Here is a 12,655-nt window from a genome sequence, read left to right on the forward strand (position 1 = left end):
CTTTTCCCCCTCAGAATTGTAAAAAAATAAAGTCTGTAGTGTGAGCTAGTGAGTCACACATTTCTTTTTTTAATTTTTTTTTTTTTTATTCTGCAGCCGAAACAAGCTTCCACACCATTCAAAAGACTCTCCACAAAAACACAACACAGGCCTATTTCTTAATGTGCAATGCATTTTAAATGATCCCTAAACTACTGAATGCACTTTTAAGTATGTAATTTCCAAGTCTGAACGAACAAACAAGTTTCAAAGGATGTCGATCCAATGATTGAGGACCATCTTTCCCTGTGACAGCAAGAAAATAAACAACACACCGAAGTAGCGTGGCATTTCTTGTTTTTATTTGATTATATTTCGCAGAGTTTAAAATATTAGGTGGCTTTTAACTTAGATTATTAAAACATAAAAAAGAAAGCAAGAAATGAAGAACTCTGCAAATAGATAAAGAGTACAAAATAAATAAAATAAGAAGGAGAGACGCTCTCTCGCTAAAGGCAATTACTGTGATTTTTTTAATTATACATATATATATATATATAGATATAGTTTCAATCTATTTCTCGTGAAACAAAAACTTAATGTGCATCTTCTACACACGTGGGCTGCCACAATATCCATGACCTCTGACAACTTAAAAAGAAAAAAAATGAAATCAAGAATAAAGGTCATGACGCAGGAGGATGTGCTCATCAATGCAACACAGCAAGTCAACTGCCGCGCAGCAATCATCAGTCCGCGTCTGCAGCGTCTCTCAGAGCGAGCAGACAAGCAGATATCGCTAATATCCTTGTCGGAAACCTACAAAGCAACTCCAGACTTTCTCTAAAGCATCATTCAAACCATCAAACCCTTTATACATCATCGTAAAAGGCTAATAAGTACATCGGAAATCATTTAAAAACACAACACACATATAACGATGGCTAGAATATGAAAAAAGAGAGATTTTGCACTCTGTGAAATAAGGCTGCAGCGATCATAAACAATCAGTCGGTACGTGACGTCACTCCCTCCACAAGGGGGAGCCAGAGGTCAACGATACGCTTCTAAACATTGTCGCGTATAAACAGACAATACCTTAGCTGTAAATCTAAGGCACTGGGGAGAGCCGAGCTGAAGCACCATTCCCTAAAAGAAAACCTCCGAGAGCGCATGCGCGAAAACGATAATAAAAATGCAAAGTAAAATATCAATTGTTCGAGTATAAACGAGAATGCAGACAGATTGTTTTCGTCCTGTAGGAAACTTTCATGTCAATCTGTGCTGGTTCGAGAACTGCAGACCGCCGGCCCTCAGCCCCATGTTTTGATCAGTTCTCAGGAGAAACGGTGACGGAGGGGCCCGTCCGAGGAGGGTTTCGTCGTCCTCCAGCTCGAGGCTCATCTCTCGGTCACGTGGTTGTGTGAATGGGGCGGCAGGGGGGTGCACAGCACCTCTGACAGGTCGTCCATGATGCAGGTCTCCTTGGGCTCCACCAGGTTGAACTCTCTGACGAAGACGATGAAATGTGCGTAGAGTGTGTTCAAGTGTCCCTGCAGCTCCAGAGCCACCGTCTCTTTAAAGTGAGCCCAGTAGATGTGAGCCAAGACGTGAAACAGATACCGGCAGACCTTCTTCACCAGAGACTCGAACGAGTTGGGGAAGTCCTTGCCTGAAAGCAAACCGAGATATCATTTAATAATAATAATAAACAAGTTTTTTTTATTTTTTTATTATTTGATTGTTGTATTTAGTAATGCTTTAAAGAGAGTTAATGTTAAAAGGTATGTTTATAATGAGCACAGCTATTTTTGCAGGCCTTTTTCAAACACTAACAAATCTGGAAATGTAGACTTAATTTGGTCATTTATCATTTGTGATATTTGTTTTAAATTTCATTGAATTTATTGCTTGTATAGTAATACATACTAAAAGTGTATGTTATTGAAATAACGTACAAGTAAAATGTGTCTGTCATGTTATTTACAGCTTATAATTAATTTAAATGCTAATTTACTATTTAAATATCAGTAACAGGCTAGTATTACAAAAATGCTGATTTTATTATTATTACTTGCAATGATTTATATAGATTTTTTATTGGAATAAAAAAAGTTTAAATATGTTCAATATTTTATTTACTATTTACTGCCATTGTTTATTTAGTATAATTAATATATTCTTTTTTCTTTTTTTTTCTTTTTTATTATAGTCTTGGTTTAGTCATTGAGTTGAGATCTTTATATGTCTATACAGTATTATTTTTTTAGTTTATTTAATTGTATTTGAATTTTACTGTACATTTCTGCCATACAGACATCAGCTTGAAAGTCAGTCACTTTACACTTACATTTTCTGTAAAGCTGCTTTGTAATGATTGGTATTGTGAAAAGCGCTATACAAATAAATTTGAACTGATTTTTTTTTTTTTTTTTTTTTTACTATTTAAACTTTACACAAGAAAGGAAAAGGTTGCCTTGGCAATTATAACAAAACAAGTTTAATTTTTATTGTATTTTATTGTATTATTTCAGTAAAAAATAAATAAAAAATATATATATATTTTTCTTCCTAGTTAAAATAAAACTAACATTCACAAAACTCATTCTGCTCATTGAACACTAGAGGGAGCGACTGTTATAATGAATTTGACTTCAAACTGCCAAATCTCAACTCTTGTATTTCTCTAGTATGACCTCTAGAGGGCAGTGATCACACACACCGTATTTTGTGGGAAAGATTTCTTCGTCTGTCACTAATTTCTGCACAAAGGTCATGACGAGGTCGACGTACTGAGGCGCAGTGCACTTCGTCTTCTTCCCCCGCTCGTCATACCAGTAGTATATCCTGTAAGAGAGAAGACGAACAGTGAAGATGACTAACTCGACCACTTCAGAACAAACAAGTGATCTTTACGGTTTTAAATGTACTAAACACACAGCATGTTAAGGAGGACTGCTCATGACGGCAGTGAGTTTGGGAGGGTAGCGTGGGTTTGAGGGGCTGTAGACATTACAGATCTCTAGGAATGCAGACTGAACGCATAACTGAGCGCTCAACGGACGAGCAGCTCAAACACCAGATGAACGTTTAACTGAAATAACCGTCACGGTAAACTATGACGCGCAGTCCGCACACGAACACAGACGCTGCACGTCTCTGAGTGGACAGGTGAGGAAAAGCCCACGTTAAGACACTCGTCCTAATGTTCTCAAATATCTGCACACGACACGCTTGAGGAACAGATTTTAGAAATGGATCTAACGTTACCTGCGTAAAACTCTTCAACAAAACATGAAATATTAAGATCAAAAGGCCTAACGTTACTGATCTTAACACTGTTATGAATTGTCAGTGTGTTTTATTAGAATATGTACAAAAGGAACACGTTTGTGTGATTTAATGTGATTCTACAATGATTCATAAACTTTTATTTATTTTTTAATATTGGTATTTCCTGACAATTTGTTTTCAAATTGCTTATATATAATGTATATTATATTCAATCTGGTTTATTTTTTGTTTGTTTCACAAACATGTAATTTATTTTACAAACTTCTGGTTTAACATACACTGCAGAAATGTCAAAATGAAAAACATTTTATAAACAAATAAAAAAAAATGGTATTTTTTAAATGTGAAAATTTTCAATTTTCACAGTATGCTCACAAGTGATTTTTACCGTAAGTTTTCCCCTTTATTTTTCATAACAAATATTTTACTAATTTACCAGCCCCCCCCCCCCCCAATCACACATCATAAGACTCACATTTCACATTGTTTTTATTTATTTATTAAAACTGTTATTTTACTCGTCAATATTTGGCCCATGGTGTCAATGACGATCTAATGATATCATAATCGGTCCAAAAAAAAATACAAATATATATATATATAGTGAAGTGAAGTGGGAGAGAGATGTGCACGGGGCTATCAGCACTGACATAAATACATGTTTAATAAAAATCAATCCATGGGAAAGTCAAGAAACAGCTACTACAAACACACATAAGCATACTAATAACACACCTCAACATATGAGCACATAAATAGCAATAAAATAGACATCAGGTCTGTTTGTGCGTCACCGTCCCTCCCTTTGCTTTTCAACAGTAATTGATTTCTCAATGGACAGCGGTGGTGACGGTAAATACAGCTGGTGTTTTGATGAGCGCGCCCATCCTTGCCCTGCGAGGAATGCCTGAGGTGAGCGTGTAATTGTTAGGGTTTTGCGTGTTTGTTATTAACGTCCTTTAACGTCTGCCATGAATAGTCATGTATCTGGTTCTACAGGGTCAGTCTTTAGAGATTCACACCCAGGCGTCACTCCGGACCAACAGGGCGAACGAGTCGAGCAGCGATTTTTAAAGTCAACACGGTTGGCTTTGGGAATGTAGAGATGGAGGCACATCTTCCGTTTGACTTAGAAGAGAGCTTCTACAATCACAGGCATTTCTGAAAATTCAACTTCTTCACATTGTTTCACTTTACATAGTCAAATCACAATCGAATTTTGAGTGGATTTTTGTATAACGCTTGAGGGTGGACTATTTTATTAATTGTTTTATTAATTACACACCCTGAAGGCATCCTAGGTGTATATGACTTTCTTCTTTCAGATAAATCCAGTCAGAGTTATTTTAAAAATGGTCTTTGATCTTTCCAGCTGTTTGACATCACTCAGCAGGTGTTGCACTGCATCAGTTCATGAGAAGTTTAATAAAAAGCTCATCCATTATAAAAGTGTATCACACGGCTCCGGGGGGTGAACAAAGACCTTCTGTAGCGAAACAATGCATTTTTGCAAGAAACATATCCATATTCAAAACTTAATAATCACTTTAATCAAGCTTGTGATCACTGTTTTAAAGAGAAGCAGCTCTGGGCTGATGATGTTTGAGGTCAGCGTTGCGAATTCGCCTCCTGTGCGTCTCGTGAAAACCAACGTTTCTTTACAGGAGCAAAGGAAGCAAAGTTTTCTTACTTTAGCAGGAAAACCAGTCTCCTCTTGACTTATATCGAAATCCTCCAACATTATTCTTTAAAAATCCTCGGTTTTTTTTACTTCTAATGAGTGACCGTTGTTTTTGTTTTTATCTCTCTGCTGCGTTTCCTCGTGCGTCACTTCTGAGCGGCTTAATTTTTGGATGAACTAACCCTTTAAACAATTTTATAGAAAGACAGTTTCCTTAAAAACTTTGTGATAATGACAGCACAAAATGACTTTATAAATAAAATTATAATCATTAAAACTGTGGTTGAAAATTATAAATTAAATAAGTGCATAAATGTTATTTTTACATGTATATTTCTATATCTAAATGTAAATATTTTGCATTTTATTTGTATTTATATATTAGTTATATTAATAAAAGTGTTTAATAATGTATTTATTTCTTTTACACATTTATTTGTATTTTTTTATATATGTATTTGTTTTTATGTGTATTTATAACAGTAATAATAATAACTCGCATACTAAATGCATTTTTAGAATAATAAGTTGTATTAATATTTATAATAATAATAATAGTAATTATTATTAATTACAATTATATGTATGCATTATAAATTATTGTTAAATTATAAAAATTATTAAATATTCTATTATTTTTAGGTAAAAATACAACATTTTCAGAATATACTATTTTGGAAATTTAAATGTACTCTTAAACAGTGCTCTTAAAATGAGTAAAACATTATTTGTGCTATCACTGAGCTGGTCAACACCAAAGCTGTAAGGTAGATGTTTCCTAAAGTAAATGTATAACTGATCTCTTTCATCCTATGTTTTGGTCCCCTGATCGTCCCAAACAGCCCGTGAGAACATGTTACTATTGGCCTTTAAGGTCATTTAATTACAAACTCCCCGATTCTGAGAATAGTTCCCTTGTATTCTCGCATTCAAAACACATCTGAAAGCTCAACATGCACTGGCTTCAGTAAAATGTGGGTCAGCTTTCATTCCAGTCATGCATTAACCCTAATCAGACCCACAAACCCAGATTCACACAAAGACGGTGTGCTGATCTGGAATCTGGTCTTCAAATGGAAAAAAAACACTGTAAATATGAGTAATATCTGATTCAGAAGCACTTCTCGTAAAAGGAGGGTTCTGGAACTCGCCCCAGGACATGAAGGAAGAAAGAGCTAGAAAGACAGATACAAGAAAGAGAAAGAGAAACTTACGTGTTGCAGGCCGTCATGGCTTGACATGTGTCCCCAGTGCAAAACTCTGAGATCGTGCTATACTGCAGATTTATGAGATTGAAGAAGGTTGTTGCTGCAAATGACAAAAGAAAAGTTTGACAAAAGGGACATTGGAAAAGTTGAGACAAACAAATGTGGTAATTAATATTGCTATTTAATTATAACAGGCTCATAACTATTAAGACATGGAAAATACAGCTGCAAATGGACTTTGGGTTTTCATTTGAAATGTGGCAGTCACTGCGTTCACTGCCCTGAATATTCTTCCATATAAGACTATAGCTCTGTTCGAAAACCAGATAGGTGCTCTATGAAGGCAGCATTTTAAGACCTCATAGTCACTCGTGGTGTAAAGTGTCTGATAAAACCAGCTGCTTGTCTGGTCTCAGCTGGTTTAAGCTGGACATCTGGTCTCCCAGCCTGATCAGCTGAAGAAGTGGTGAAACCCCTCAAAAACCAGTCTGCTTCATTATTAGACCAATTAAAATCAATCAACCATCCTTAGTTAGTCCAGTTATTATCCATCAGGGCTGTTCAAAACATAGCAAATAAATTATAATGGCTTATTAAATACCATTTATTCTGAAGCAGGAGATCCCAGAATGCACTATGACAAGCTTAAAAAATACAAGATGGTGGACGAGGCGTTTGTTCAAATCATTAACCCAAAAGATTAGCATTAGCAATTTCAATTAGCAAGCTGGATGAACACTAGTTAGAAATCACTACATAACCAAATTTATTTTACAGGAAATAAAATTTTCTTCATGATCAAGCTTTGTTTACAATTTTATTTAATTATCCTGTCATTAGCTTAGCAACATGCTAACATAAAACTTGAAAGTATTTGTGAAGTGATTCTGTAAGGGTTTGTTCAAATCACTAACCCTAAAGATGAGCAGCACTTTCCTTGTTAACAGAAAACAACATCTGTTTATAATAAAACAGTTTGCACATTTCACGTTTACGATTTAAAAAGGTAAAGCTCTGCTTTGTGCTCATAACTGTTTTGCACTCACGCACAAAAATTTGTCAGTTTTCTAAACTCCGTAATGACAGAAGGGTATTTTTTTTCTAAGCCTTAAAATACAAGGCAAACACTCATAGGGGCTATAATGTTTGTTTGGGAACTCACTGTTGCTGGCGAGCCATTCGTTGAGGTCGATCTCTTTGGTGGGAAGCGACACCAAATCTTTCAGGTCGAAGTCCACGACTCGCACTTTTGTGTACTCTGGCTCCATGTAGTGCTTCTTCTCTTCAGCTGGTGCTTTCTTTCCATTGGACTTTGTTTTGGATTTCCTGCAAGAGAAGAAGGATGCGTTAAGAAGAGATGAAGTGAAGTGTGTTTTTTCATTGCCATTAGCGCCATCAAATGCACAAATTGTTTTTAAATGTTTCCCAAACACAGTTTAAATGTAATGACTAAAAATGTAATTTACTGTAACTATCAAGTAAAATATATACATGTACAAACAAACAAATAAATGAGTTTTAATTATATTTCAATGTAAAAAAAAATCTTAGTCATAACAAACTCATAATTTTTAATTCAGTGTTGGGGGAGTTGCACCACATGACACTTTGAACTGAACCAACCTATAAAATAATAATAGTAATTTAGTAAAAAATTGTAATAGCTGTTCCTGGTCTAGTTTCATCCAAACGGATACGGCGTTTTGAGAGAGTGAAACCAATATCTTTTTTTTTTTAAACTGGGTCCCAGAGTGGATAAATTTGAAAACGGCACCCTTGTGTTTTCGTGTGGACAGTGAATCTGTATATTTTCTGAAAACTATTGACGTCACCAGCCTACGTTGCGCACCTAGTCAGACACCTCTACGTCACATAACAAAAACATGAAAAAACTTTGAACAATTGTCTTTTTATTAACTAACATTAACACAGATTAATAAATGTATTGTTTAATGTTCGTTTGTATACCGCGCGCAAGGTTTACGCAAGTCGTCTTCTCCGTTTTTGATGTATCTCTGTGGCAGAATCAGATACACATACTGATCTGGCATGTATATTAGTCCGTTTTGTGGTTTCGCGTGAGCGTAGATATTTCTAGAGATGGCAACAACAACAAAAAAAAAGATTGGATAGGGAAAGCTCTGGCTTTGTGTGGACGTAGTCTAAATCGACATCTCTGCTTTGCTTCTTTGGAGTAACCCACATTTCTCGTCTGTTTCAAACTCAGGTGTCAAAACAGACTTGTACTTCCAGTGCTAGTTTTAACATGTAAATGTCAGAATCGCATTGCTGTGGCAGATCCCGCAACTGCCTGGGACAAAGGTTACAGGAGCATTAAACAGCTAATAACAAGAGTACAGGCAAAGACAGGTTATAAAGAATTTACATCATTTCCTTGCACTTACTTCAACTCCTCTAGGGTTTATTATGTTTATGTGAACAAATAAGGCTCTTTTATGAAGAACTTCTGTTTACTGCTCATTCATTTGAACTTTTTTATTTCTCTTAGCTTTAAAACAGTACTGTTTTTCATCACACAAACAACTCCCTAAATTTATAGCCCCTCCACCAACATGATTTCCTGTTAAAGCGTCTCTGCACTTTAAACCGCTCATTCCCAACCTCAAGTTTCTGACCACCTTCACCAGTTCCTCTTTGCACACAAACCAGGAAGGAGGCTTATCTCAGACACCAAAGTCCATAAACATGATCAAATTGAAGCCAAGACAAAGGAGCGGATTGTGGGATTGTTGGAATTCTGGATTGCTTCCGAGCGGGAAAGATCTTATCATCCATATGGAGGTCTTAAATTGACTCGTGTCAAAGGTCTAAAAGGGTTAATCATGGAGCATGGTCCAATCAAACATTGGAGCGTGGGAAGTCTGGTAAACTTCAACTTTATTTGGACGTCATTCTGTTTAAATACTTGGAATTAGTGTTCCGTGTAAAACAGGAAAGAGACGGAGATAAATCACCAAGGGAATTCACACTATGAGGCAAGTTAATGCTTTGCTTATGTGGTCAAAGATGATGAAAAATGTTAAATATGAAGGAAACAAAGACAGAACAAAAATATATATATTTTAAAATCTCTTTCAACAAGGACACTGTCCCTAAACAATAAGCCTCCTCATAATTAAAATGGGAACAATAGGAGGTATGAAACCGTGCTCGTCTTGCACCTGCGCTTTGGACATATAAGATACCAGAATGATTAGAATAGCACATGATAAATGATACAATGACATACAACGAACATACACCAAAGATGGACCCAAACTATATCTATAAACCAGAATAACAAAGGCCTGGGTGCAATTTTTTCGACTTGCCCCAATAAGCAAGCAACCAGAGCCATTTCACCATTTTTCTTTTATGTGTATGTCCCACTGGTTAGGTTAAGAAGCTGACCCTCATGCATGTTTTCTTCTTTGAAAAAACAAAACAAAAAAAAATTCATTACAAATCACATTGCATGCTTGCTTTTCTAAAAATTGCAATTTTTTTTACAAATTGCATTGTATACGTTCGTAAGAAAATAGCATCTTGTAAAATAGTTACGTTTCCTCTAAATCTTTTTTGCCTTATATTATGATATAACGGCATTGTTGACAGGAAGTGAAGTGGGAGAGTGAGAGGGGTATGGGATAGGGAAAGGTCCTTTCAACATTCAGATACTTGGATAGCGCTTGCTGTAGAAGTAGCAGCTCAATTCAGAAACCCTCCTCCTTCCCCAGCTCCACCTGTATACATCTGCTATGGGGTGATTCATGTATGCTATATATGGGAGGTTAATTAATGTATGTTTTTATATGTCCAGCAGCAGTATCTCTTACATGCTCACAGCAGCATGTCTGTAGATGAATTGGCAGTCTTGGTACTGCCAATTCATCTGCCAATACAGCTCTGCCACAGTAGCAGTTTTACAGATCTGTTCTGCCAAGACCAAACACATCAACATTACCAAGTACATTATCACGCTTAACTTTCTGAGAGTTGACATGATAGAAATCCATGAACAAAGAACTTGCACAACTGATGCAGTATCAGTATAAAGGATCGACATTGAAGGATCAACCAGTATCAAGTGAAAAAGATGCCAGCAAGCAGGCAGGCAGCTGTCAGGTCCAGCTGGTAGGAATCTGAACTTGAGGCTTGAGCCAGCTGGAAGATCTGAACATCTCCCAGACCCTTTGATGGATCCACGCAGCTGAGCTCAAACACTCTGCTTCCCGCAAAACCCATCCCTCGGCTGACTAATAAAGGATACATTTTAATGTCCACAATAGTTAGGCGATACAATTTCTTAAAAGCTACATACACTCTCTAAAGGGTGGGGAGTGACATCTAAATAAATGTAGGCGTGTCTTCCCTAAATTCCATTCTACAAAATAAAGGATTCGCTTCTGAACAAACAATGTTGATACAGTCAACATTTCAGAAATATCTCACAGCTTTTTTGTTGTATTTTACGCTTATTTGTGAATAAATCAAACCACATACCTCAAAAAGTGGAGTGACACCAGATTAAGCTCAAATGTGAACACTACAAAGGTAGAGACAAGATCGGTAATCTGTAAAGCTATGTTGAAAAAAGTGATTTTAATGTTTGATACACAAACACAGATGGGTTTCTAGAGCTGAGTGGTTGATACAGGTCTATGGTCAAAACCTTGGCTTGGTTTGAGAGTCTGGAAACTGCAATGCCTTTTATGGGAAAGATATATGCGGGGGAAACTGCTATGAGTGGGCATGATATGTGTGTGTGTGTGTGTGTGTGTGTGTGTCGAGGGCCGCTGGCAGCTAGAAAGTTTTCTTTCACCTAAAATAAACTAGCTAATGGCTTGAGAATTTGCCCTCCACCACATGATTTACAAAAACGGTGCTTCCTGGAAGATTACGAAACCCTGTGAAGGCTCAAATAAAACAATGTGCGTTCAGTTTTTTGGATGCACAAACTGTTTCTTCATGTAAAAATCAACTATATCGGGGTATTGATATAACATTGAGTTCTGGATCCTCAAATGCACTCCCATGTTTTGCTTTCCATTGTTTTCTTGTTTTATCAGAATCAAACAGGAGAATCCTGGACTTGATTTCTTCTTGTGACTAAATTTAAAACATTAATGCCATGTGTGTTTATCTTAAAGCATGTGAAACGTTCAATGGTTTTCTTCAAAGGTTTGGTGTGGATAAAGATCATGAGCTCTTAGGGAACTTAAGTAATTAAACTATTTAATACACTGCCAGGTAAACACCTTGTCGAAAGTGATTATTAAACGTAGTATGCTGTTTATAATCTCAAAGATGAACTATGCATGAGGCCTGACATTATGCAACACACTGTGCACATTGTCATCCAGCATCTGCAAGCAGCTAAAACGTCTAAACATCTCTAAATCACTTTGACTCAAACAGAACAGGGCTGGAAACTTCAAAGCTGCCATATGGATACCAAAACTACAATCTGGAAATCAGTAAACAGCAGTAAAACAATCCAGCACCTAGGGCACACTATTGCTCTTTAGGCAGACATGTTTCTATTGTTCAAGCGGCATCAGTAAAGTTGGTTTATGGGTAGTGAATAGTGATTAACTGAAATATTGATAACAGTGATTAAATGGCCAAAAGTTTGAGTTTATCGACATTGGTTTTTAACTAATAATTAATAAGTGACTCAAAAAAGTGTTCATTACATTTCAGCAATTTTGTGTTCAGCTGTTATTATGTAAACATTGCTATTATTTTGGTCATCAGCCGTCCTCGCGAAAATATTAGCACTACAATTTATTTGTTGTACAGCCAGGATGACGATCAAATAAAAATGGGAACTTTTATAATGGAGCATTTATAACAGTTTCAGACAAACATGGTGACCTTCAGCATTGATGCTAAAGTACTAGCTGGTCTTTGGCTGAGTACGTCTTGCCGAGTTTGGACTTCCTAGTTCTCATGGGTATCAGGAGTGTGTGAAGAGCCATTGAGATGACAGTATTGTGTTAAACACAGCACCAGCGCCATGGGGACGTTACAGCGAGAGGTCATCAGATCACAACAAAGAGGTGGCTGAAGAGAGAGGTCTTGGTAAACCATCCCTCATAAACACTGAAACTTGCCAAATTAATTTTAGAATTTTAGCCCTTTTCACAGTGCTTTAATGCAGTTATAGGCCAAAATATTAAGTGCAACATTTGACACCTTAAGACTAAAAAGAAAAGGCTTAAAACTATGGCACAATACTTGATCACATTTACACTATCACTGCTTCTTCTTTGGAGTCTTTTGAATTAATTAAGAGCCCTCTTGAATTAATTTGATTCTATTTATTTTAAATGCATTGTTATCTCTATTGTATTCCAAAGTAAAAAAAAAAAAAAAAAAAAGGATTTATCTAAATTTGAGTGCAAGTGCTCCAAGTTTTCAAACAATTTAAATGAGCCACGGTGAGTCATCACAAGCGTTTAACGTTTGCTTATGAATATGCATGAGACAC

At 36.3% G+C, this 12,655-nt stretch overlaps 1 protein-coding gene across 4 annotated transcripts in view; it reads right to left on the minus strand.

The window, feature by feature from the left end:
- Window positions 1-319: 319 nt before the first annotated feature.
- LOC113043574 (MOB kinase activator 2-like) overlaps window positions 320-12,655 on the minus strand; it is a 38,911-nt gene continuing 26,575 nt past the window's right edge. For all 4 annotated transcript variants that reach the window (XM_026203041.1, XM_026203039.1, XM_026203040.1 and 1 more), the window contains exons 2-5: window positions 7,325-7,488; window positions 6,169-6,262; window positions 2,702-2,826; window positions 320-1,651 (exon numbers count right to left, since the gene is read on the minus strand). In XM_026203041.1, coding sequence (XP_026058826.1) covers window positions 1,380-1,651; window positions 2,702-2,826; window positions 6,169-6,262; window positions 7,325-7,488 — 655 coding nt within the window. In that variant the 3' untranslated portion in view covers window positions 320-1,379. The remainder of the gene's footprint in view (window positions 1,652-2,701; window positions 2,827-6,168; window positions 6,263-7,324; window positions 7,489-12,655) is intronic.

Source organism: Carassius auratus, chromosome 25 (genome assembly GCF_003368295.1).
Source record: "Carassius auratus strain Wakin chromosome 25, ASM336829v1, whole genome shotgun sequence".
NCBI classification, from domain to species: domain Eukaryota; kingdom Metazoa; phylum Chordata; class Actinopteri; order Cypriniformes; family Cyprinidae; genus Carassius; species Carassius auratus.